We start from the raw sequence: 25732 nt of genomic DNA on the forward strand, positions 1-25732 counted from the left end.
ATATTGTACTGGTGAGTAATCAGGTGTTGGCTGGGTGTTTGTATTATACTGTACCTTCAATTTGTTATAAATATTTCTATCTTTCATAGACATTTTTATGGTAAGGAGGATTATACATATTATTTTATTTATTTTTGTAATCTCTCTTTTTGTGCTTCATTGTGAAGTAACCTGGCAAAGGAGATTTTGATGCCTTAAACTACTATATCACTTATGAGATTTAATTTATTATGCCTTGAAAGTTTTAATAAAAATGTTATAAATGTATTATTTGTTTCTTTCTTGAGAGCAAAATCTGCAGAAGGATTGCCTTGATTATTATCTTAGAGTGGTCTGTGGCTGAGATATTTTTAGCTCATGTTGGAAGATGAAAGCTGGGGAAGGGAGATTTTCATTTTGGTGCAATTTCAACCCTTACCACTAGATGGTAGGAAACCTTATATAATTTTAGTTCAGTTGAAAAAGCAGTCAGTGCACAGTTCAATCTCATTTTATTAACATAATAATTTTCTCAGTTAACAAATATAACCTTGGTTGGACAAATAAAATACAACATAATAGACAAAGAACATAGACATACACATAATTTAAGGAAGGTAAAAGTTGGAAGTGGACTGGGTTTTCTACTGCAAGTACATAGTCCTGAATCTCAGCGTACTTCATACCTAAGATACAGTAATGTGATGTAGCTCTGTCAATCTATTTAAGTTCACCAGAGTCAGCAATAACAACTTTAGCTTTAGGAGTGCCACTTTTTGTCCCATGCTTCTCTATCGCCTTGACAATATCAATGCCTTCTACAACAGTGCCAAACACCACATGCTTCCCGTTCAGCCTGCAAAACAGATTCAGACCTTAGTATGGTACAGGCAAAGCAAGGTTGTTTAATGACAGTTTATCAACAGTGGGTGAGCGTACCAGTCAGTGGAGGCTGTGCAGATGAAAAACTGGGATCCGTTAGTGTTGGGCCCTGCATTGGCCATGGAGAGACAGCCCATGCCTGTGTGCTTTAGCTGGAAGTTCTCATCAGCAAATTTCTCTCCATAAATGGACTTTCCTCCAGTACCATTGTGGTTGGTAAAGTCTCCCCCCTGAAAACAACTTGGTGTAAGTAGCAGAGTATATGTTATAATAAACATGGAAACAGCTAACATACCTGGCACATAAATTTAGGGATGATGCGATGGAATGAGGAGCCCTTATAGCCAAATCCCTTTTCACCAGTACAAAGCGCACGGAAATTTTCTGTAAAGTAAATAATTTATCAAACCCCAGACAAGAATTTCTTCTGGTCAACAAGTGAACTATATGTGAGGGGAGCAAATTGAAGAGCTTATGCTGAATGCTGTGCAGAGAGTCATGTAGGCCATTATGCATTCAGAATAAATGAGGTCAGAGTTAACAAAGGCAATGTAGGACAAAATCACTGAGAGCATCAGAGCTATGCTGGCCCTTGTCTCTTTAAGCTTCTGTTTTCTGTCAACATAAAATTAATATTAACCTAATCATTGATCATCAGTCACGAGTGTTGTGCTCTCTCAATAAGGGAAACAATCTTTAGAGGGTGGGTGTAGTTTTGCAGTTAGGGTATTTCTTTTAGGTCTATTGGCAATGTAAAATCGACTTTTTCCGTGTCTTACCTGCAGTCTTGGGAACCACATCAGCTCTCAGCTGGAACACAAAGACATTCATGAGGGAATACTGCAGCAGCCTAGTAGCTAATCATACCACATTCACCATCTACATAAACATTATTTGGTAATATGTCCGATATGTTCATCAAAAACAAAAACAAGACTATCTAGGTCTCACTATGGTGAATGCATGACATTTCTACTTCAGTGCTGCCATGGGCGTTCCCAGTAAAGCAACAACACACTTTATGGACATTTAAAATTTAAGATCTACTTTCAACCTAACACACTCAAATGTCTCACAAAAGAACCTTGATCACCATAATGTTTGGGGATTCATATAGCCTAGTTTTTCTAGCAAATGCATATGTCTTACCTCCATTACAATCCTGCCTGCGTTGGAACCATCAATTGTAATGTCAAAATAAACTCGAGGGTTTCCCATTTTAACAGATATGTTTGAGAGATAGTCTTAAATCCCGACACCGCGTTCAATCCGCTCCAACCAGATCTTTATAAATATGTGCCTTTGGGCCTGTGATGCCAATGACTTAAGCCACCAATGAAAGTGCGCACACCCTCAGAACCTTATGTGTGTGGACACTGGGCCACAGTTTGGACCAATGAGAAACAAAATGGGGGTAGGGGGCGGGACTTTCGTCAACTCATCTTGACAAGATGCTCTGAGCTATGAAAGGCAGCTTACATTTGTGTTACTAAATCAGAGCAGGCGCTGTATTTAGAATAGTTCACATAAAACATTGTTACAGTTGCATAATAGATTACCTTGTTATAGCCTAAATCAATGTACAAGAAAGATAAACCTTATTATTTAGTTGTTTTTTTTTGATCATGCAAAATAAGCATAATGAAAAAAGTGTTTATCATATTATAACTGAATCAGTGTTCAAACAAATCCTTTTATTATTCATATTTTTTAAGCAAAGAGAAATAAAGCTACAATGACAAATATGATTTAAAATAAATAGAAAATAATGGCCTTTTCAATGTATTACAAAATATGTACAAGATAATATTAAAAGATATTTCAGTGAATTAGCAATTAAATATTAATGTAGCCTATTCCCAACATAATTAGTCCTTGATTAATAGTCAAAAACATTTATTGCTACCTTCCCCACATAATCTAGGACCCCACAGGGTTCAGTCCAAATCTTATTTGTAGAAAAATCTAAATGCATTATTTATTGTCAGGTGATAATTCCCATGACATACAATTTGTATGAACTCAGTTGACTACCAATACTTTATAGCTCCATCAACAATTCATTATCAAATTAATACAAATTTTCAATGAATATAATCTTTTGTTACACACGTTCTCTAATGAAAACATTTGATATACATAACATAAACCCGTGCCACGATGGGTTATACATGTCGAATCTAATAAATAGAACACAGCTTTCTAATGGCAGAAAATGCCACAACACAACAGCTGTACTTAATGTTACATTATGCTTAGATCCCTCAGGGGGTAACAGAAAGTCTATCACAGTGCACAAGGATGCTGTAAACTAAATTTGTGAGGGATTAGAAAAATATGGCTGGTACAAACCCAACACGTTTAAGCACATACATGTAAGTCACTTTGTTCAATTAGTATCCAGCTAGATGATTAGATTTCCTTTTACACTCAAATACGTAAAATACAATTCCTTCTGCATGTGCAATAGTTTATACTGCTGGTTTGAATTGTCAGTGCTTACTGCATCAATGACTATAAAAACAACACATGATTTTGAATGGAAATGAGCAAAACAATTAAAAGATACAAAACACAAAACATATGTACAAACATACAGTGCATGCTCAAAATATACACTTAGATGCCTCCGCACACAGGGACGGAGTCTGGGGCCCAGGTAGTGTGTGCTTGGTGGACAGCTGTGGAGTGAGCGGTCAGTTGTTCTCAAACAATGACAGAAGATCATCGCTGCTGTTATTTGGTAGGTCAGGGGGGCCCAAGTAGGACAGCAACTCATCTGGGTTAGTCAGTTCTGGAAGAAACTTTATTTGAGAGACAAAACAGTTTACAATTGTCTCAAAGTCAAAGTTATGTTTATTTGTTGTTAAGTACATAACTATTAATGCACTCACATCAAGGGTTTGGTCTGCACTTTCTCCCGCAGGTGTGACTGGGCCTCCTAGCCCAAACGAGCCATCACTCTGTAGTCGTGTGTTCTGGGTACTACTGGTCCTCTGGGACAAAGGGCTGCCTGTGTCAGCATGGCCCTGGTTACCATGGGCACCTGGGCCCATGTTGTGGGAGTGTTCGATACGCCCTGCATGAGGAGCCTGACAGGAGGGAAAGGAGAGGTCAGGTCCTTCTAAAAATTTAATTCATACAAGTATAATAACAAAATTCAATTTTAAAATGAAGAAAAAATATTGCATGTGTTTAAATTGTTAAGAGGCCACACACCAGCCGTGAATGACATAAGATAGACACTTTGAAGCAGCTGCATGTGACAGGGGGAGCCTGTTACTGCGCATGATTGTGTAAATACATTTCAGTTAATGCTGTCTACTTCAGCTTCAGTCAAAGACTCTCCAGAGACCTTGTGAAGCAGAAGGACTCGACAGTGAAAGCTGCACACAATTGTACAAAATGGGCATAGATGTACCTGACCACAAACCCTGGTAAAATATAAAAAATATTTCATTATGACAATTTGTATATTTAATCTTGTACTTAAACAACACTCTTGTAAAAAAGAATTTTCAATCAGTTGCATAAGTGGGTTCTTCTAATATTGTCATATTGAGAATTGCTTTGCTGTCCTGGCCATTGGTTTATGCTACGTCAACCATGAAGGTAAAGAAATGAAGTCCATTCAGTTGCTAGAGGCAATATCTTGAACGAACTAAACTAGAAACATGCGCAGTATGTTTCTATGTGTAGGACAAAACTGATCTTACTGGGTCAGACGAGTAAGAGAGCGATGATGGTGGTCCTGAACTTGGATATTCTCCTAATGTTGGGGTTCCAGGTGTGTTGGGGAAGTCTGAGAATCCAGATTGGCTGATAAATCCTTGGCTCGCTGAAGCATCAAAACAATACATATAACTCCACACTACCAAAAGTATTAACATTATATAATAGTGTTTAGTGTGGTTTAAAATAAATGTGCACCCAGCTGTGTGGTAAACACAAGCATCAATAGAGCTTACACTGAGGCACTCAGTACTACTTGTATTTTTCCACGTCAAATCATTTTCAAAAGCAATGCTTACAACACTTTCTGTACATTAAGACATAGAGATACTATAATATAGAATGTCAATATTGAATATTTATTTATAGTCTCTTCATAAAATATGCATATTATATAAATGAAAAATACATCTAACTTATAAAGAGGACAATAACAACATCACCAGCTGTGTTGTGGGCATACCAAATTATCTATTACATTAATAATTCATAGCAGCCAGTGCTTCTTACCAGGCCTGTTGAAGTCAGGAGTTGTCCTGCCCCCTGCTGTCAGGGTTTGGTATGGTGAAGATGCAGGCCCCAGAGCAGCAATCATTTCCATGACATTAGGTAGAACCATGTGGCTGGGGCTGACTGTGCGACAGCGTTTCAGAACAGGCCCGTCTGGCTCCTCTTTTATGTGGAGATCTGGTTTTACAGGTACAGGTCTCCAACCACACACTGGGTCTATAGTAATCTCCTCATAGTCTGAACTGAGGAAAATCAAGAGCAAGAGAAACATAATAACATGACCCATAAAAAGACACTGTTTCTTATACTCACTTTTGAATGTACACAAGTATCCCAAGCATGTATTGGTCCACCTCAAGTCCTTCCAGCAACGCTGTTTTACTGCCATCAAAAAGCACAAAATTCAATGATAGATTTAGGATACAAGAGGCAGTATCTTAAATTGCTTTGTTTGTTTGTTTGTTTGTTTTGTGTACATACTTGCATACAGGACATCTCCAAGTCCCTCTTTCACAGTTTAGTTGCAAATATGATTCTAAGTCAAAACACTAGATAAAAAAAAATTTTTACAGAAAAATAATAACAACACATGTATGTATTTATAAATTGCCAGTTACCTGTATGTGCCTGCAGTCATGGCCTCTTGCTGGTAGCTGGATCCTTCTGAATGTAATTGGACATTTTAAAGACACTTTAATAGCCGTTTGCTCAACTCCATCCTCCCCATTCAGACCAGGGGTACCAGGAATAGTTCCAGAAGTGAAATTTCTTTTTACTAAGAAAACAAATACAATACATAAATAGAGTACTTTAAAAAAAAAAAAACATAACAAATATTTGCATCACTGTAGTTAATAGATTGGCTTCACATGATGCAATTTTAAGGTGCCCATTGTTTAAAAAGGGCAGATGAGAACTCTATGGACATGTTATGTCATTTTGCATTTTCACCTAGTTTATGGTTATCATTAATGTAATAATAATATAATACAGAGTCTATCCACATGAAGGATACGGTATGTAGAATGTAAATCATTATTCAGTCATAAAGGTTCAAAATGTATCAGTTGGGACCGTAGACTGTATATATAAATGGACATAACTAACGCGTTCCAAGTAGGAAGTTCGCATGCAGGTGCTTTCGGTTCCTTCTGACCCTGTCTCCCATTTACTTACATTAGAATATTGTCGCCCCTTTCGCTGTAACTGCTGCAGTGAGCCTCGTCATTTTGGTCTTAAAATGTTTATATTAACCCACACAACATGGCTCTGGTGTTTTTATTTTGCAGTTTTGTCTATTAAAATCTCCTGTTCATATAGCCTGGCTCCAAATTCACTCCTGTAACCTCTAGCATCACAAGCTTCATTTGAGTGGCGCACTCTTTATACAGTCTATGGCTGAGAGTGAGAAAGGTGCTCCATTGGCATGGCAATTATAAATGATCAATTAGTAATTATTGTTTTGAACTGGCAAATGTCCTCTTCGAATCAGGAAGTAGTTCTGTCACTGAAACCCCTTAATATGAAAGATTCACTGTTCTTGAAGTAAATAATCAAACAGAAAATCCACAAATTTTGAACCATATAGTATTATTGGATGGGAACTGTGTCCACAAAAAAGCTACAGTGCTTTAATATAACCAGTCAGTCACACTTTTGTATGTGAGTAATAGCACCATTTATGATGCTCTTGTGGGGGGAAAAAAATGAATGCACCTTAGTTAATTTGTGCTGACAGAGAAGATGTTAAACATTGAGCCAGGTTTTGTTACATGTAGATAGGCATAGTACATATCTGTTGGCTAATTAATTAGTAGTATAGATATTAAAAAATAAATCAATCATTGTGTATTTTCTCTTTACAGCTATCAACAGCAAATAAACTGACGTAACCACTCATCCATTCAATGCTGAGTTGCCAAAAAAGATGAATCTTAAACTATAGGCATCAGGCTGAGTGTTATGAAGGGACGTGAACCTACTTTTAGCAATGCAGTGCTCAGCTGGTAAAAGCCTCTTTTTCATCAGACCTTGTAGGACGGATCTGACAGATGGCCGGTGGACAAGTTGTAGCACAAACAAATGCGACTAAAAGAAAAAGCAAGAAGTCAAAACAAAAATAGATTTTCTATGCATTATTCATGAATAACTGTATTGCATACTGGTTAACAGCTACTTACACAGCAACAAGCTGTAACAGTGATTTGCACGGTGTTGCGTCCAGGCTGACACACCTGTTTAAGGTACAAGGGTTTGTGGGAAGTTTTATTGTCGCCTCTTTCAATGGACAAAGGTGTGGCATTCACGCTGACCTTAAGTAAGGGTGAAACAATATTGTAGTAGTCATGATATGTCAAACACATTTCAGTAAGTTAGGCCTAGCCTTGGTTTTAATACGTACTTGTACAGATGCTGGCCAGTTAGTGTTCATTTGTCTGTCCTCATGATGATAGCATTTAAACTGTAACTCCAAATCTGGTCTGAGGGGGGCAATAGAACACAACTGTGTGAGACCGGGTGGGGTTAGGACACCTTTTTATACTGTGTAAATTTACACAGCCTAAGTTAAAGTTACAAATGTGTTTCTTACCTCATCATGAGTGTTTTGTACACAGAGTCTCTGAGCTGAAAAGCATGATTACTAACAGCAAGATTGTGCTCCAGTCTGAAAGGATCTAACACTATTCCATCTCGAACAGGAAAGGTCAAACGCAGGTCATCACTGGGGTTCCCTAAAAATAACCCTTATGTCACTAAATCATTCTTGATAAACACAGTGATTCAATACAACAGTAGTCTTTACCTGTAGAGACCTGTTGTGATGTGATGTTGGGTTTAGAGTCTGGGGGTAGATAAGGAGGTTTAGTGTCCTGGCCTGGAGAAAGATATGAAGGCATTGTGGTTCCTGGTGTCATGGGTGGAGTAGGATTTCCACCCATAGGTGAATTGGGATACCCCAGCATCACTCCACCCCTGCCTGGCTATGATATGTAAATGGGGAGTTTTAACATTCAACAACATTCACTTTCATAAATTCAACTTATTTAGACGTTAAGTAGTTAAATGCATATTTTTACCCCATTTACAGCAGCCTGTGTGAAAGCATTATATGCTCCAGTCCCTCCCTGTGGATGGTTTCCTTGACCATTGAGAGGCTCAGGCTGCAAAATGCAAATAAATCAATGACCACAAAGTTTGAGCAAAAAGGATTAATAACATAATAACTCAAATGAAAGTAAACCTTGTAATACTGTGGAGGATTTGGATGGGCAACTCCTGGGGGAAACTGTCCTGGGTTAAGTGATGCAGAGTTGTACTGTCCTAGATGGGGTAAGCGGCTGGATGGATAAGACGGGGAGGGGGCACAGCGCTGCTGAGGTCCAGGCGGATACTGTAAAGGCTGGTTAGGGTATGACATTCCCCCAGAGCCATATTGCTGCACTGTAAAACCCTGAAAAAGAAGGGTTTGAGATAGAGTTGTATCTAAAACAAAAATACATACCAAAGTAAGAAATGGAGTTTTATAATATTTAGTTAAGTGAGTAACGTTTGTGCACAAAGTGCAGGACACACCTCTGAGTGGAAAGGCCTTTTGATCCCTTGCTGTCCCCCTGAATAGCTTCCATGAGGGGGCATTTTCTGCATCTGTGCATGATGAGAGGGGTACAAACCCCCAGTGGATGGTGAGTGGCCATGTCTGTTTGGACCCATCCCACCAGGATTCATCCCAGGAGGACCACGGGGCCCAGGCTGAGATAGGAACTGGGTGCTGTAAGAAGGTGCTCCACCAATCTGGAAAGAAAAATTATGAGTAAAGAGGCAATATCGGGTATATTACTCTAAAAGTGTTCATTGGACCATGATTAAATAATTAGACAATGTCTGTTTCTTTTGTTAAGGATAAATAACCCTAACCCTAACTATGTAAAAACAAATAAACATGCAGTCTGCTGTCCTGGTACTTTAACTACCAGTTCATAGTCCAAATTCTTTGCCGTTAATTGGAAGCATGTGTCATGAATCTGTGTCAACAACATAAACCCAGCTTTGTGCACCTCTTACAATCTTGCCACCCAGTGTCCAAAAGGAAATAAAATGAAGTCAATTAGGAAAATAACACCTGAATAAGTACCTGGCCATAACTCAGCTCTTGATTCTGTTTTTCTTGAATGGCTGCAACAGTAGCTGTAGCAGTAGCAGTTGCCGTGGCAGCAGCAGCCGCTACTGCAGCTGCAGCCGCCTGTGTGAAGTCTGAAGGAGGACGCACTCCTAAACCTGGTCCCCCACTATTTCCAGAGTAACTGTGTGGATGGAGAGGTTGAAAATAAGCAGGAGATTAGTCCAGCATGTCTTATTGTATGAAAGCTTCAATCACAAACTAAAACAAAAAATACCTTCCGGCGTAGGCTGGAGGGTTGTATGTTGAACTTGGGCGCCCATACATTACATGCTGGCCGTAGCTTTTAGAGATGGCATCATTGTATGACGGCTGGCCCATAAACTGTGACCCCATGCCAGCACTCACCCCTGGACTACCCCCAGGCATCATGTGACCACTGGAGTTTTCACCTGGACCCATAGGTGCACCAAGTACCTAAAGAAGAATACCATGACAGATGAATTTTCAGCACAGCATATTCACAACAGTGCAAACAAAAACTAAACTGAAATGTCCCAAGATACTGGATCATGTATTACCTGGCCGCGTGTGGGATTGGTCACGCCCCACACTGTTGTTACTACAGAAAGAGATCCTGCGTGCTGATTGGTGCTTGGTTGCCAGGAGACTGGGTCATGCAGGAATGGGCTGTCACTGCTGCAAATTATGATAAAGCCAAGTTATTGTAATGGTTCAGGAGCTGTATAAGAAGTTGCAATCAAAATGTATAAAACTAGCTATCTATTGTTAACAGATGGAACATAATCTATGCCTATTTTAGATGTTTTTTGCTAAATTCTAATACCTAATATTGGACAGGTATTTGAATTATTTATATCACTTAAAATTGGTGTGTTTGTTGAATTGTTATGTGAATGATTTCAGGCCCGAGTCAAAGAGGTCATCTAAGTTCACCTGAGGACAGGGTGAACATACCTTTGTGGAGTGGGAGGCAGGGCGGGTTTCATGGAGTTTGGGTGGTTCATCTGATGAATGGTGGGATCATCAGAGTGCCCCTTGTGCTTTAAGAGGCAGCCCTGAGAACAAGAACGGAGGTAGACATACAAAAGTGGTTAAAGCCAATTACCTTTTCTGTACACTTTGTCATCCGCAGATCCCACATGTTTGCATGCACACAGCCTGTACAGCACCCTCCCACTCAGTGCCACTAACTTTAATCTCTGTGTGTGCCTGTGTGGACTGCGCACATCAAAATGTTAGCCTATCAGTGACTGCTGTAGCTCTGATACCTCTCAAAAGAGGGGGAGGGGTGCTGTAATCTAAATTTAGCTCCGATTTCAAAAGGAATTTAAGAGAACAGAGATGTGAAGAGAAAGACTCTTCTCTCAGCTGATGACTAACAAAGCATCCGCATGTCCTCCACACAATTGTGGCAAAAAAAGTGTAACTTGTCTGCATGATAATCTGGCTCTTTGTGTCGTTTGTACTTGAACAATTTCTAGAATTTCTTTGTACAGTTTGTATAATTTACTGTCTTACGTGTAATTGTTTTAATTTGGGTCAAATATACATTACAGATCTTGTACAATAAAAAAGGCGCACAATCTTGGGATAACACATGACTTCAGTCCTAACAAAAGCCTCTGCCACAGTACCGGTACAGGACATCCAGGTAGTGCATTATCAAGTCAAACAACTGAAGAACTGAAAAGCAAATCAAACAGGTTTCATCAAATTCTTCCCCCCAAAAGGTACTAAAGATGGATGAGTCTGTGAATGACTCCATGACCATTGTGCCTCGTTATATGACCCCAACTCCCAGACCTGTAAGAGACATCTGAGACATTTTACTCATAACATTTTTTGTCTGCCTTTACATTACATCTGTAAAGGGCATGATAGACAACCACATCAGACTTAATTTGGTGCAAATAAATGACTTGAGAAGGGAACACACTCTCAATGTGATTGTTTGCCCAGCCCAACTCTTTTTGTGCAGTTATATTTAAGTAAGTCTATAAGAATCAAAGAAATTTTATCTCTTCAGAGTTACAGGATAAACTGCTTATTATGTAAACTGCAGGATAGAAGTAGAATTATACAAAAAGAGCAAAATGCATTTTCTTATCCCAATGCACAGTATAATATTATTAGTCTCACTTTAATGCATATGGAGACAGGTCATGTGTTACAAACAGCATGTGTTACAAACTGCCATAACTAAAACAAAATGTACACGCATCAAAAATGCTCAATTCTCAGAAGTCAAAATCTAAAGACATTCTCATGGTCTACGCTACCTCCACACCTTGTGTTCCAAAACAACAACAAACTAAACATGCAGCAGCGGAGCAGAACAAAGCAGCTGGGTGCAAAGACTGTGTGAAAGACTTTAAATGCAAGTGTTACCAATTCATGAAAACACAAAACACTCACCAAAAGGATCCTCACAATAAACACACGAGACAAATAACAATGCACCATGCACAGCAAGTGGTGGAGGACATTTTCATCCCTGAATCATAAAAAACGTAGTATGATATCTTCACACCTGGTTCCAGGTATGAGTTGTGCGAGCATTCTGTTGCAGAGCTGGCCGCGCAGTGGAAGAGTCTTTTACGCGCTGCGCTGGCACCAGTGGCCAAATACTGCTCCACGCGTCTTTACGCGGTTGGATTTAACAACGGCTAGTTTCTTGATAACAGTTAGTAGCCTAATTAGCTGTACGTTGTTAGTTGTTTATAGTCCTAGTGTGAGATGTGACTGCCGCACGCGAACTTACCCCAGGCTGCTCCAGCTGCCAGACGATGTGACCACTTGGCGATCAGACACTTTAGCTCAACATTAGCCGCCTGCGTCGTATCCGAGCCACCGCTGGGACACAACAGAGCTGTTTCACCGAGCGTCCAAAGCCAGCTATTCGCATTGCCTTTTAATGATCCGTTTCACCTAAACATTTAACTTATCCATTGGTCTATTCAGCTATTAATCTCTAACAATATTTTTACAGTATATAGCACAATCGACGTTCTGTTGGTGTTGGTGGTATAATAAACGTACGCGAAATAAATTACTTTTCTAGTCTGTGGTCTGAAAGCAGGACAGCAGCTCATTGGCAGCCCGTAACCTGACAGCCCAGTGTACCTTCCTGGTTGCACAATGACCCGCTATAATATATTCATGAGATCACAGGGCTAATGTCTCCCACAGAGAAAGGAATTTTCCTGTCCCTCCTCCAAGTCAAGCGGCTGACTACACAGACAAAACCAGCAGATAATTTAGCGCGAGGGAGGGTCGAGACTGACGTCACTTGTAATTGATTAAGCTATCTGTGATCAGTGAGTGCATATGGTGTGTTTTTCATTTAAGGATCAATGTGCCTGACAGTGATTGGACCCGTCACATCTCCATACTGTATTTGTCAAAGGCCGCCTGCTTTCTTGTTATCACATGCCTTTACATCCTCTGCTCATACACAGAGAGTGTGTCTGTCACAAGGAACATGCTGTTTTAGTAGTCTAGCTGGACTAGGGAGAGCTTTGGAGTCATTAAAGGTGTCTGAAATATGTTGCCAGAGGGCAGTGCAGCTCTCAGAATAAAAAGTCCAACCTGCCTGTGTTTTTCAGACCTCTGTTGCCCTGGAAACAGGTGCTGAGATTTCCCATTTCTTCCTTTTTCTCTACACTATCACTGCTCACCCCCTCCGCCACCCCTCTCCTGCTGCTTCCTCCCCCACGACCTGCCGCATAGTAACATACACACACAGACCTCGCACAATTCAGTGTACTGCAGTCATTTTACAATGTCACAAGACAGACCAACTGACTGCTCTGTTCTGCTCTCTTGGTACTCATCTGAGATTACACCTGCTGCCAACACTTCTCCATATTTAAGGAGAGCACCAGCAGACTGCAACAATCTGACCTCAAGCTAATCTCTGAGAAAAAAAAAATGGGGAGATGGGGAGGGCCAAGAAGACAAAGAGAAAACCACAGATAAGTGGAAGTAAAAGCAATAACTGTTGAGCAGTCTCTGTAACACTGGTTTGTACGGGGTGGCACAAAACACACATGATCCATCTGTTCAATGGACATTTAAAGACTGAGGCCCAATTACACTGTTGAACATATGAATGTGCATATAGTGCACATGCATTTTTGTGGATGCCATTTAGAAAACATATCACTGAAGAAGAGGGTGCTGCCTGTCACCTGAGCCTACACAATCTAATTCTCAAACCTTTTAAAGTCATTTTATTTAGTTTCTGCTGCATTCTCTGTGCGTTCCTTTGTAGTGACTGCTCTTTGGCAGGAGCAGAGCATTCCTGGGAAATGGCTGACCCAGAATAACACAGAGACGCAGGGTGACTGAGTGAGAGAGGTCCTCCACCCTTTCATTGCTCTGCATACACAAAGTCCTGTTTCCTATAACACACATCAGCCCGTCACGCTGCAGAAACAACAGTCAGTGCAAAACACATGACTGTCAATACCGGCACACATGGTCTTCTGCTATGTGTGTCTATTTGTATTCAAACCATACACGTTATGGTACAATCTTATCTTTATCTCAACATTTAGGTTAGCCTGTACTGAAATGCAAATCAAACTCTTAATACCTGGTTTTACAAATAGTATCACGGGGCCTATCATGTTAAAACAACCACCAAACCGTCAACCGCTTACTGTGTAATTATGTCAGTTACTCTCAGACAGACCTAGGACACCGTAGGTGGTGTGTGAAAGAAAGGATTTTCATTTTACTAACAGGCCTACAGCACATTGATTATACTAGTGCAATAGCTCCCACGTTTGTAAAAGATTACAATTATATTAGGCTTATAGGAAAATAAAAACAACCAGAGTAGACATTTGTGAATAGAAAGGGCAAATTAACACATTTTCTATTATGGGTGATGCAGATCAATGTGTAAAAGACAGATTACTGACTGACTGATCGTTATATGTAGAATTTGAAGAGCATTGCTGCCACCATGCGTTTACATCAGTGCATTGACATTACCATTTTCATAGGCAATGTTACTTCTGCATGAACACCTCAAGTTAGTAACATTAGCGTCACTTTTTTTTAATAAAGTAAACTTTTTCAAAAGCAGGCTAAAACTGCACTCTAGCTACAAGCTACAGCACTTTAGCCAACCCGGATGTTTTAGCGCGCATCTGTAAGTTGACTGAACTAACCTACCTGCACCATGACTTCCATGGTATTTGTAGTTTGTTGATAGGTCTTAATTGTTGATGTAAAAACAAAAACAAAACAAAAAAACCTTATTTAGCTCTGAACTTACACAGACACTTTTTGTGACGAAAAGTAATCAAACTAATGCATTCAAAAGAGAACCGTTTTGGTAGTGCACGCTGTTTAATAGTAAAAAGGCTCATGGACTGGCTACAGCAGAGACTAACAAGAGAGAACATAGCCTACAGTGCTCTTTACTGAGCTTTTGGGAACCTGACAAAACCCGGAGAAGTGTTTGGTACTTTGAATACACCTTCAGACTTATGTAGTAGGCCTTTATGTTGGATATATCCAGATCCTAATTGCGAGCTGGTGCTAGAAACCAAGTCTTTAGTGTGGGCCAGGCCCTGGCTGGTTTAGAGAAGTTTTGTTAAAATTTATTTTAATTAAAACATCACGTTACTGGTTTTAATGCAATGGCAAATGTCTTGAGTCAGCACTAAAAAAGTTAGAGTAATCAATCATAAACAAAAACAAAAAAATAATAATTTGCAGCACCTGGACCATAATAACTGGTGTGAAGGAGCCTGTCACTGGAAAAGTGCTGTTGAAGTGTGTAGCAGTCACCAGCTAGTGAAGGACTGTGCCTTAAAATCAGCACATAGACAGAAGTTTACACAATTGCTTTAAACATTTTATGAACATCTAAAAAAACATCCTGTTAAAAATTCCCCTTCAATTGACACACAGAAAATCAATGTGCAATGTGCAATTTCCAATCACATAATTAACTCTTAATTAACAGCACAATTAAATGTAATATGTTGACAAAAGCACAATTACAACAATGTGATATCACAAATAATCACAAAAGGTCTCTATGTTTAACTTTGTCACATAACATTCAACAATAAGCATGTAAATGGCTGCTCATTATTTGTTTCTGAAATTGAAGAAAAGTCCAAAAAGGATGTAATGTACTGCTTAATGGTTCGAACAGGGGGTTTTGAGATATTTTCTATGGGTCCCAGAGCATATCAAATTATGATGCATATACTTCTAGCTTAGACAAGGGTTGTCACCCCTTACAGGTAGTTGTAAATGTACATTCCTGTAACATAAATCCAAATAGGTTTATGCTCTTAAATAAAATGGGATTTTTTTTTTTTAAAAGAACAGACTTGATTTTGGATGTAACCTATTTCTTCATGTTTGGGGGCTGCAACTGAAAAAGGCTGAGAACCATTGCAAGATCCTTAGCTCCAACAATTTTACTGAAAGTCTCAATGCATTCTTACCTTTTCATACTTATCTGTCTTGTCAAAAGTAAATCTCAGAAAAAGTAAATGTAATTTCCATTTACATCATGTAAATAGACTACTACATTCAAGTAACTTCATTGTATACATTGTAAGAATCACAGTAGCTTATTTTCAACTCACTTGATATGTCTATGATAAATATTCAGAGCTTTGGTTCAGAGGAGGCTTTGTTGCTGAAAGTTACAGATCAAAGGCTGTGTCCAGCAAGCGCTGCAGCTCCATGAGGTGAGTTTTTTTGTTTCCCGTAGCCGGTGCAGCAGCAGACTCACGGCCAGCATACCTATAAAAAATACACCGAAAGAAATCCAGATATTATCATTTACCCGCTATCTGCTCTCAGCTCAGGTCTTTAAGGTAAAAAGGCCAAACATACCAAACAGGGCGGCTCCTGTTGATGGTGGTGCGAATGCGCGGTTTAACATAGTCGTAGAAGCCCTGATTCTTGTGTTCCTCTTGACACCACATTAGGTCTGCGTTTGAAAACAGGTCTGTCTCTTTTTTCACCAGGTCAAAAGGAAACGGTGATAACTACAATTTACACACAAACATGTTTTTTATGCAGTATTATCATTATCAATATCAGTCATACAGAAATGACCGGCATTCATCATGATTCTACCTGTTCAATGCGGACAATTGCTACATCACTATCCATGCCTCTGTTTGTACGCTCATGAATCAGTTCATAATAAACTTTTCCAGTGCAAAAAATTATTCTCTTGACATTTTTAGGGTTGGCTGATGCAGGTCCATCATCTTGAATTAGTCGCCTGAAGCTAGTGCCTGTGTATACAAATTACAGTTTAAATGATTGAAATAGAGCACATCACTAAACAAGGGTAAAAGTAATATAATTTATTTGCTATTCTTTTGCAGTACTCACCTGGCAGCATATCATCAAAACTAGACTTAGCCTCTGGGTGGCGCAATAAAGACTTGGGAGTAAATACAATGAGCTAAAAAACACACAGAAAAAAACAATTTTAATTCTTAAATGTTTTACATGCAATGAGGCACATTTCTGACACATTGCTCACAGGCTTCCTGAAAGGCAGCAGGATCTGACGGCGAAGAACATGAAAGTAGTTTGCCGGGTTGGAGCAGTTGACAACAATCCAATTACAGTCATATAGTTGACGTATTGCAAAATCGTCTGTCAGTTTCTGCAACAAGGACACATTGTTAAAACAGAAAGAAGTTATTCTGCATGTTATTAATATGAACTGATAACCACCCAAATATTTTGTTTATTTGATTGGCTTACGGGAAATACATCGCGATCATCATTGCACATTTGTAAAAATCTTTCTGGGCGAGCAGAAGAGTGCTCAGGACCCTGAAAAAGCCACACAAATTAACTGAAACAGAGATCTGACAGACAGTATAGTTACCAAATACATGTTGTTTCCTGATACGCACCATTCCTTCCATTCCATGAGGCAGGAGCAGCACAATGCCATTCTGGCGGACCCACTTGGCCTGTCCTGAACTGATAAACTGGTCAATAATGCACTGAGCCGTGTTGTGGAAGTCACCAAACTGGGCTTCCCATAAAACCAAAGCATTGGGGCTGGCCATCGCAAATCCTAATTCAAAACCTGTCCAGGATAATGAGATATAGGGTGAGCTCACACTTATGGGGTTAATTTTGAGTTCTGCAACGTGCAAGCACAACATTGTAGCCTTGGCCTTAACATCAGGTCTATACCATATCTGTTTTTGAGGTTCTCATAGTAGAGAATATTTATTAACACTTGCAGTGAAAAGTCCTTTAGGCCAGTTCACCAGGAATTTTGACACCAACAAAAAATGTAACATGTGAATCTTGTTTAATGTAATTTTGTTTAATACCTAACACTCCATATTCCGACAAGGAGCTGTTGCAGACTGTGTAGGGTGCTTGATTGGGTGAGATGTAGTTCATTGGGATACAAATCCTTTTATCCACATTCTGATCATGAAGAACATGATGCCGATGGCTAGGATGAGAAACAAACTCATCACATTTCTGTAAATATCTGTACATAAAACAACAATAAAAGAAACCCTTGTTTTACCTAAAAGTTCCCCTTTCCACATCTTGTCCACTAAGACGTACATGAGTGCCCTCTTTAAGCAGAGAGCCAAAGGCCATATATTCCCCTAGAGCCCAGTCACAAAGTCGCTGGTTCACCATATTGGCACGACCCTTTAAGATACGAGAAAGTCCTAAAACATAAGTCAAATTAGTTCAGTGAGTCTGGGTAAAATGTATAAATAAACCAACAGATGTGAAGTCATACCTCCATGAATAGTGAAGTCTTTCACTGGAACACTAGCTGCTATATTTCCAATGTTCTGTAGTTCCTCTTCTGTGATGCCAGTGAGAGGACATCTCATGTTTTTGGGCTGACCATCAAGAGTGAAAAAATCTGCAGTTACATCAAAGCATTGTAAAACATGCAAGGAACACTTTTCATGTTACAAGCCAGTGGCACCAAAAGATTACCTGGCCAAGGGGAGTCTAACCAGTGTTTAATATGGAGGATCTTCTCATCTTTGGAACGGGCAAATGCATCTTCGCAGATTTTATCATAATTTGCAACCTCCTCCTAGATAAACAATGAAGTAAAAAAGTTTTTTAAAAATCAAATAAACAAAAGATTATACACAAATTCTGCATACCTCATATTCTTGCACAGACACAACTCCTTGTCCAATAAGTTTTTCTGCAAACTTCTGTAGGACACCTTTCTGCTTTTTAATGCGTTTGTACATTAGTGGTTGGGTAAACATGGGCTCATCAATTTCATTATGTCCATTGCGCCTGTAGCACACCTGAATGTAGACAATGTCTGTCACTTACAGAAAACACTTGGTTTCTTGGTAACAGTAACACTGTTCAACATAAAAATGTCTGTTTGGAAATGTGTACTAAATAAACAGTTGAGCTGTTTTCTGAAAATAGGTATGAGAGCAACTGTGACGTACCAGGTCCACCACCACATCTTTATGGAATGTGTTTCTCCACTCAGCTGCCACTTTGCACACATACATCACAGCTTCTGGATCATCAGCATTTACATGAAAGATGGGAGCATTGACCACTCGGGCCACATCTGTCGGGTAAGGAGAGGAGCGTGCCATTCTGGGGTCAGTGGTGAAGCCGATCTGCAGAGAGCCAAAAGTAACTATTAAATAAAATGATGATGTAAAAAAAGATCTATGTCTGTTAAGTGTTGTAGCATGCAAGTTGTACCTGATTGTTGACAACCACATGAATGGTACCATGAGTGGTGTATGACGGCAGGTCTGACAAATGGAATGTCTCATACACAATACCTTGGCCAGCAAATGCGGCATCTCCATGAAGAAGTATAGACATTACCTGAAATGGTGAAACACATAATTCACATTACCCTTAAGAACAAGGCTGTATATGAATACGGCACATTTGTTAAGTGGTGCCTACCCTTTTGCCCTCTGTGTCCCCACAATAAAACTGCTCAGCCTTAGTCTTCCCCTGCACCACTGGATCCACTGCCTCAAGGTGAGAGGGGTTGGCCACCAGGGACAGAGTAATATACTTATCACTCACCCGGTTGATCCGTTTGTGATACATACCTAAGTGGTATTTTACATCACCAGAACCCTTACGGTAAAAACCGGAAACAAATATGGTTGGTATTTTTTAACCTCACTGTGCCAGGGGCAATTTGTAAAACCTTTATAAAACCCTTTTCAAACCTCATCTGCTGCCTCTAATTTGGAGTCAAACTGGCAGAAGATTTGCTCCAATTCCTTCCTAATAACATTGGCCAATACATTTAATCTTCCCCTAAACAAAAAACACACAAAATACATTGTTTAGGGGTTAAAACATAGGAGACAAAAGACACCCTGATCATGCTGTGTACCTGTGTGGCATTCCCATAATGACACTCTCTACACCACTCTGACTTGACATGTCGATAATCGTCTTCAGTGCTGGGATTAATGACTCACAACCTTCTAAACCAAAACGTTTCTCCGAAGACCATTTCCTCTGAAGGAAGTCTTCAAATCTGTGAACATTGCAACAACAGAGATATTGGGTTTACCTACAATAATATTTTAAATTATAATTGACCCGCTGATGTTTGATAACTAATATAGGCAACAATGCCAGCACCTGGTGGATCGGATCATCCTTCCCAGGAGGGTTCGCTTTTCTGCAATATCGAACTGCATGATGTCTGGAGTCTCAAACTTTTGTCTGATCCATTGGCACTGCTCCACATCATTGATGAACATAAATTCGACTCCTATGTGCTGACAATATGCCAACTGAAAAAAAGAACCAAATGTGTGTCAGTGGGTACATTTATGTGGCCAGTAAAAATAAGATAACTACAATAATGAGGTAACTCAATAATTGACTTTACATGCACAAAATAAATCTTATAAGAAACACCTAGTGACATGTGTCAGTTATGCAATGTTATTGCAAATGCCTTTAGTCAGCATTTTTCACAAACACCTCCTGTGCAGTCTCCTCCTCATTCTGTATTTTTTAACAATGTGATGACCACTGGTAGCTCTTTTTCCTTTGGAATGGTCAGCCCGGCTGATGTGCACCAAGCTATAAATGGGCTCTCTTTGCATGGTAGCGCTGGTCCAGATGGCATTGAAGCCAAGTTTATTAAATTTGCATCCCATGTTCTTTGTTACCCTTTGGCTGATCTGTTCAACCTGTCTTTTAGATCCTGTGAGGTTCCATCTGCGTGGAAATGTGTAAAGGTTGTACCTCTCCATAAAGGGAGTGACCCCAGCAAACTTAATAATTATAGACCAATCTCAATTATCAATAGTATTGTTAAAGTCTATGAGAAATTAATTTTTAATCAACTGTCCGAATATTTATCGAAAAATAATCTTCTATCTCCTTTTCAGTCTGGTTTTAGAAAGTATTTTTCAACAAATTCTGCTTTACTAAAATTTACCAATGATATTTTTTCGGGTTTTGACAATAATATGCTCACTGGTGCCTTATTTATTGACCTCACGAAAGCTTTTGATATGGTCGACCATTACCTTTTACTGGACAAGCTTCATTCTATAGGCCTTGACAGGTCCGCTCTCCTTTGGTTCAATTCATATCTTCATCACCGCCAACAATGTGTTTTCTTTAAAGGCAGCTTTTCAAATTTCTCCATAATAGAGAGAGGTGTGCCTCAAGGTTCCTCACTGGGTCCCCTTTTATTTTCTATTTTTATTAATGACCTTCCTCTTGCGTGCACAGACTGTGATATTCAACTCTACGCTGATGATACAGTTATTTATTCATCTAAATCTAATATTACTGATATTCAGTCCTCAATTCAACATGATTTTAATACTGTTCAATTATGGCTACAGTATAACAAACTTCTACTTAATAAATCTAAATCATGTTTCATTTGTTCCAGAAACGAATCCGTCCTTTTTCTGTTAATGATATAAATTTGACATTTACTGATTCATCACCAATTATAGCAGTTGATAAATTTAAATATCTTGGTTTATGGCTTGACCCGTCTTTCATTCAGCGCCCACATACAAACTATTACAAACAAAATTCCATATCGCTTAAAATTACTTTATCAGTCCATCAGTTGTTTTAGCTTTTCTGTTAGGAAAAAGATTATTTCACAACTAATTTTTCCCATTTTAGATTACTGCGATATCATTTATCAAAATACTACAACTTCTATTCTCCAACCACTCAACGTTATCTATAAGAGTCTGTGCAGATTCATTCTCCGCTGTCCCTTCAGAACTCACCACTGTACGATGTATCACCAACTGTCCTGGCTTAATCTGTCCTCCCGACGTCAACTTCACTGGTTATTATGTATTTTTAAATGTATTAATCTCATTTATCCTGAATATCTTAAACAGTATTTAATTCCATTCAGATCCTCTTATAGTTTACGTCATGCAGATCAGATATTTTTGGTTATCCCAAGAGTCAAAAAACAAATAGGAAAACACTCATTAAATATAAAGCTCCTTCTGATTAGAACAATCTTCCCTCATCGATTCGTGCTTTAACTTCTGTCCCTTTATTTAAAAATGCTCTGGTTCAATATTTACAGAACCCATGTAATTGTTTTTGATTACTTTGTTGAATTTTGTTGTTTATCTTGTTGTATCCTGTGATTATCTTTGAACTCTGTTTATTATTATTATTGTTATTACTATTATTTTATTATTTTATTTATTTATTTTTATTTTTTCTTTCAAATTTGTTTTATTATGTGTGAAACAGTCAAGCGTGAGTGAGTGTGTGTGTGTGTGTTTGTGGTTGTGTTGATTTTGCTGTTTTGATGCTTATTTGAACTTATGTCTCCTACTGTCTGCCCAACTGTATCTGTCTTTTGTTGTTGTATTTATTTATGAGGACCCCCTCGAAAACGAGATGGTGACACATCTCAAGGGGCTTATCCTCCAAACAAATAAATTCAAATTCAAATTCATTCTATTTTTAGAGTATATGTTTTGAAAATAATTTAGATGTATATTTTTTAATATTTTTGGATAATTAAAACCTCCTCCAGTGTGAGCAACCAATAAATATATAAGATTACTCACATCAGAGGTACCTGTTACTGATAACTCCAGAAATCAGACAATGATCAAGTTTTTGATGCGCATGTAAACACTGTGAGGTTGAATGGGCATGTCTACAAGTTCAACATTTCTGTTTAACCCACCTCTAGGCGTCGTATAATCTCTCTAAGTGGAAGAGAGTTTTCACCTCCTCCAATGAAAGTAGTGGTAGGAAGACGAAACACTTTGTCCAAATCAGATTCAGCCAGCCCATAAAAACCTGTTTAATTACCAAAATAATACATCAATTACACAGTATTACAAAAGAAAAATAAACACATAAACATGGAGGTTAACTGCTATGTTTGCCACATAGACCTCATAATAATTGGGATTAAGCCAGGGAATTTAAACAGGACTAGACTAGGACTAGAACATGACAACTGTGAACACAGCTACTAATACACTGAATAAACAGCAAAATACTTAATGTACTGCAGCTATACATAAACAGCCGCTATCTGAAGTTTGTAACACAAATCAAACATAGATAAACTAGAGCACAGAGGACTGAGATGTCACTTCTGTGCGTCAGCAAATTACACTGCGGTATGGACAGAGGCTATTCAGCCCAACAAGGCAGAGTCAGCTCTCTGTCACATAAAAAATCTTTAGACTTTAGACTCCCAACCTGTGTACTGCACCACATATAAAAGCACATTGTTGTTTTCTTTGATGATTCAGCATAAAGGTGTGATCCAGTGTAATAATCAATGGCAGTATCTGCTATCTAATCAGAGCAGAACTTCAAAAAAGATAAGTCTTGTTCGACCCCAGTGGCCAACAGGCAAAGGTTAGTTCCTCCAGGAATCACAAACACCTCAGATGTATACAGCAGGTAGACCATATTATATATAAATATTATTCAACTATATTCAACAATATTCAACAGAACATTCACTTAACTGCATCGTTTTCTTGCACAGCACTGAGAAAGAGCTACACATGCTTGCTACAACAATTTATACTTGGCAACTGATGACATCAACATTTCCTGGGGGATCGATGCCAACTAAAGACACTGCTTTGTCTGAGGCACTGTTAGCAAACCATCTTGAAACTTTTTTGACTCTGCTATTGTTTGTGTCGTCATGGTAACTGCTATAGATATATATGAAGAACCCAGGGTGATGTCACTGTTAAGTATCATCAATAGGGCTTCAACACTAGCCTGTTTAACCCTTTATAAGACACATCGTGACAGTAATGATAAAGATGATTCTGTGTGGTAAAATAATAGTATCACCTGCACTGTGGTTTTACTTTGCAGTGCAACTTGGTCACATCCATTATTAGGTGACACAGTTAAATGACACAGATTAAAAATAGCAGCATGCTCTAAATCAAAGTCATTGACACTAGTTTTTTACTTTCACCTTTAATTGCATTTCCAGTGCAGTCAGGCAAACCCTTTGTAATATTAACTGGAGTGATTTAAATTACGTTAAATTGATAACAATGCATAGTATAATATATTTGTTGTCTTGTTTTTGGGGTATTATGTTGTAAGTAGTGGTCCTTAGAACAGCCAAGATAATATAAAAGAAGTTAGACAAGGGCTAGTGTTGATAGGTGACTCTAACTCATAAAGCGTTTTTCCACTTCTACTCGGCACTCAAGAACTTTACATCAAAGAGCATTCACACCTTCATACACCTGTATACAATCTTTCGATGCAAGGCGGGTTAGGTGTCTTGCCCAAGGATACGACAAGCGAAAGTGCTGGTGGGAGTGGGGATCAAACTGTCAACCTTCAATTCAAGCGGTAAAAACTCCTACTGTATGCTCATAAGACATAAACAAATGTAATAAACGTAAAGGTATGACAGCTTAAGAGATGAAGCAGCATATACTATGCATTTCTTCTTACCAACATTTTGGAAACCCACAGCACATGGAGCATCGTCAAAGTCTACACAACTGATCCCCAGTGGGTCCAGTTTGGCTATGTGGTGACCTCGAACCTGAAAGCAAACATGAAAAATGTGGATCACAAAACCAGTCCTTTGTGAATACTGTGCAAAAACACAAATACCATATGTCACTTTGAAGCTTTTTACCTGATATGCTCGAATTAGTGTATGTACTGCAAGATGATCTGCAACAAGTTTCTTTGTATTGACCTGTGCCCCCAAAAGAGAAGGGGCACTTTCTGCTCCATGGGATATCCCATTAAGATGTGGAGGACTTTGGTAGGCTAGACCAGGAGGCACCCCTGCATTAGCATTACGGAAAAAGACATCCCAGGACTGCAGAGGGGAAGAGGGGTGAAGAGCATCACATTAAAGTAAAACAAGCTGGTCAGGTATTAAGATTTCTGTGCTGTGATTGAATAATCTGAAATTCCACTGGACAAATGTTCTACATATTTCCAAGATAAAATAATTACTGCATGTTTACATTTATTCTATGTCTGAGGTGGAATATTCGTTTTGAAAGAGAGAAAATATGGTAACTCACTTGGTGTGCTGCAATATTTACATATGCATAACCTTTAGCCTACATTTTGAATGTGTAGGTCTCCTGTTAGTTCACACAACCAGAAAGATACCAAAGAAAGACAAGCTGTACCTTGTGCACATTCTTTGGATTCTCCAGCCACGCATAGTACATCTCTTCCAGATAGTTTGAGCTTGTGGCATTGAGGAAAGGTTCAGCAGAAACAGATGTCGTTAGACGTCTCCAGAGCTCAAACGTCCTGAGAACAGGTCTGACCCGCAGGGGTCTGGGCTGGGAGATGCTCTGTACCGCGTGTGCAATGGGCCCAAGCCGAGCCATGGTCCTTAAGCGGTACATGAGAGTAGCTCAGCCGCTCCTCTCTCTCCAGAAACAAAAACACAGCTGATCCACACGTTTACCGCTGAATCAGAGCGTGGCCCCTCGCATCTCCCAGTGCAGTCTCTTTCGTAGTCCTCACTCAAGATACTGAAGAAACAAACGTTGGTTACTCCAATCACATATTCATAAGTTCAGCATTGGATAAAAATGTGTCCCACGTGATATTTATTAGATTAGAAAGAAGTCGCAAAATGCCCAGGCGGCTTTGGTTTAGTTTAGTTAAGTTTTACTTCTTAAAACTTTCCTTTCCGTTCATTGACTGCATGTGCTTCTGTACGCCTCTCTGCGCCAAACTGAAAGCAACTGTAGCCACACACCTGCCCTACAGGACAAAGCCCACTCTCCTTTAACCCTTAGGTAAACTTTAAATCCCTAACTAAGTGGTAACCACAGAACATTACCTTTGTGGTCTGGTCTTGTGTTCCCAGTTTAATCCAGCTTTCTTGTTGTGATCCGTCCTACGCCAAATGAGTTTTGGAGTTGCGCTCTAATCAGCGCGCACCATGGCGTCACGTGGACGGCAGGAACACAGAGCCATAGG

At 39.2% G+C, this 25732-nt stretch overlaps 3 protein-coding genes across 6 annotated transcripts; all 3 read right to left on the bottom strand.

Annotated features, from left to right (window-relative positions):
• Positions 1-539: 539 nt before the first annotated feature.
• ppiab (peptidylprolyl isomerase Ab (cyclophilin A)) lies at positions 540-2170 on the bottom strand. The gene is made up of 5 exons (XM_020931962.2): positions 2011-2170; positions 1641-1671; positions 1157-1245; positions 919-1091; positions 540-835 (listed from the first exon to the last, which is right to left on the bottom strand). Exons 1-5 carry the CDS (start codon positions 2077-2079, stop codon positions 700-702), a joined length of 498 nt encoding a protein of 165 aa, XP_020787621.1. The 5' UTR covers positions 2080-2170; the 3' UTR covers positions 540-699.
• A 364-nt stretch (positions 2171-2534) lies between these two features.
• Positions 2535-15990, bottom strand: zmiz2 (zinc finger, MIZ-type containing 2). Of its 2 annotated transcripts, none has more exons than XM_055153589.1 (20): positions 15865-15990; positions 10199-10299; positions 9802-9919; positions 9498-9697; positions 9236-9404; positions 8677-8895; positions 8345-8554; positions 8181-8264; positions 7907-8084; positions 7694-7835; positions 7505-7583; positions 7284-7415; positions 7086-7191; positions 5721-5878; positions 5584-5651; positions 5416-5484; positions 5104-5345; positions 4578-4699; positions 3756-3953; positions 2535-3665 (listed from the first exon to the last, which is right to left on the bottom strand). In XM_055153589.1, exons 2-20 carry the CDS (start codon positions 10246-10248, stop codon positions 3558-3560), a joined length of 2652 nt encoding a protein of 883 aa, XP_055009564.1. In that variant the 5' UTR covers positions 10249-10299; positions 15865-15990; the 3' UTR covers positions 2535-3557. The 2 variants fall into 2 exon arrangements, with proteins under 2 accessions (XP_055009564.1, XP_020787636.1); XM_020931977.2 differs by lacking the exon at positions 15865-15990 and adding an exon at positions 12006-13561.
• Positions 15158-25274, bottom strand: ogdhb (oxoglutarate dehydrogenase b). Of its 3 annotated transcripts, none has more exons than XM_020931972.2 (22): positions 24925-25274; positions 24414-24602; positions 24224-24317; positions 22458-22573; positions 19895-20049; positions 19641-19787; positions 19471-19561; positions 19196-19375; positions 18983-19111; positions 18715-18894; positions 18409-18561; positions 18233-18335; positions 18027-18155; positions 17802-17952; positions 17596-17723; positions 17164-17342; positions 17009-17080; positions 16782-16907; positions 16628-16700; positions 16364-16527; positions 16118-16272; positions 15158-16024 (listed from the first exon to the last, which is right to left on the bottom strand). In XM_020931972.2, the coding sequence occupies exons 1-22, from the start codon at positions 25147-25149 to the stop codon at positions 15925-15927; spliced, it is 3039 nt and encodes a 1012-aa protein (XP_020787631.2). In that variant the 5' UTR covers positions 25150-25274; the 3' UTR covers positions 15158-15924. The 3 variants fall into 3 exon arrangements, 2 of the variants coding, with proteins under 2 accessions (XP_020787631.2, XP_055009563.1); XM_055153588.1 differs by having other exon boundaries at positions 16979-17080; XR_008632172.1 differs by lacking the exons at positions 15158-16024; positions 16118-16272 and having other exon boundaries at positions 16451-16527; positions 16628-16907; positions 16979-17080.
• Positions 25275-25732: the final 458 nt, after the last annotated feature.

Source organism: Boleophthalmus pectinirostris, unplaced genomic scaffold, assembly GCF_026225935.1.
Source record: "Boleophthalmus pectinirostris isolate CB_2022bp ecotype Guang Dong unplaced genomic scaffold, ASM2622593v1 HiC_scaffold_18, whole genome shotgun sequence".
NCBI lineage: Eukaryota > Metazoa > Chordata > Actinopteri > Gobiiformes > Gobiidae > Boleophthalmus > Boleophthalmus pectinirostris.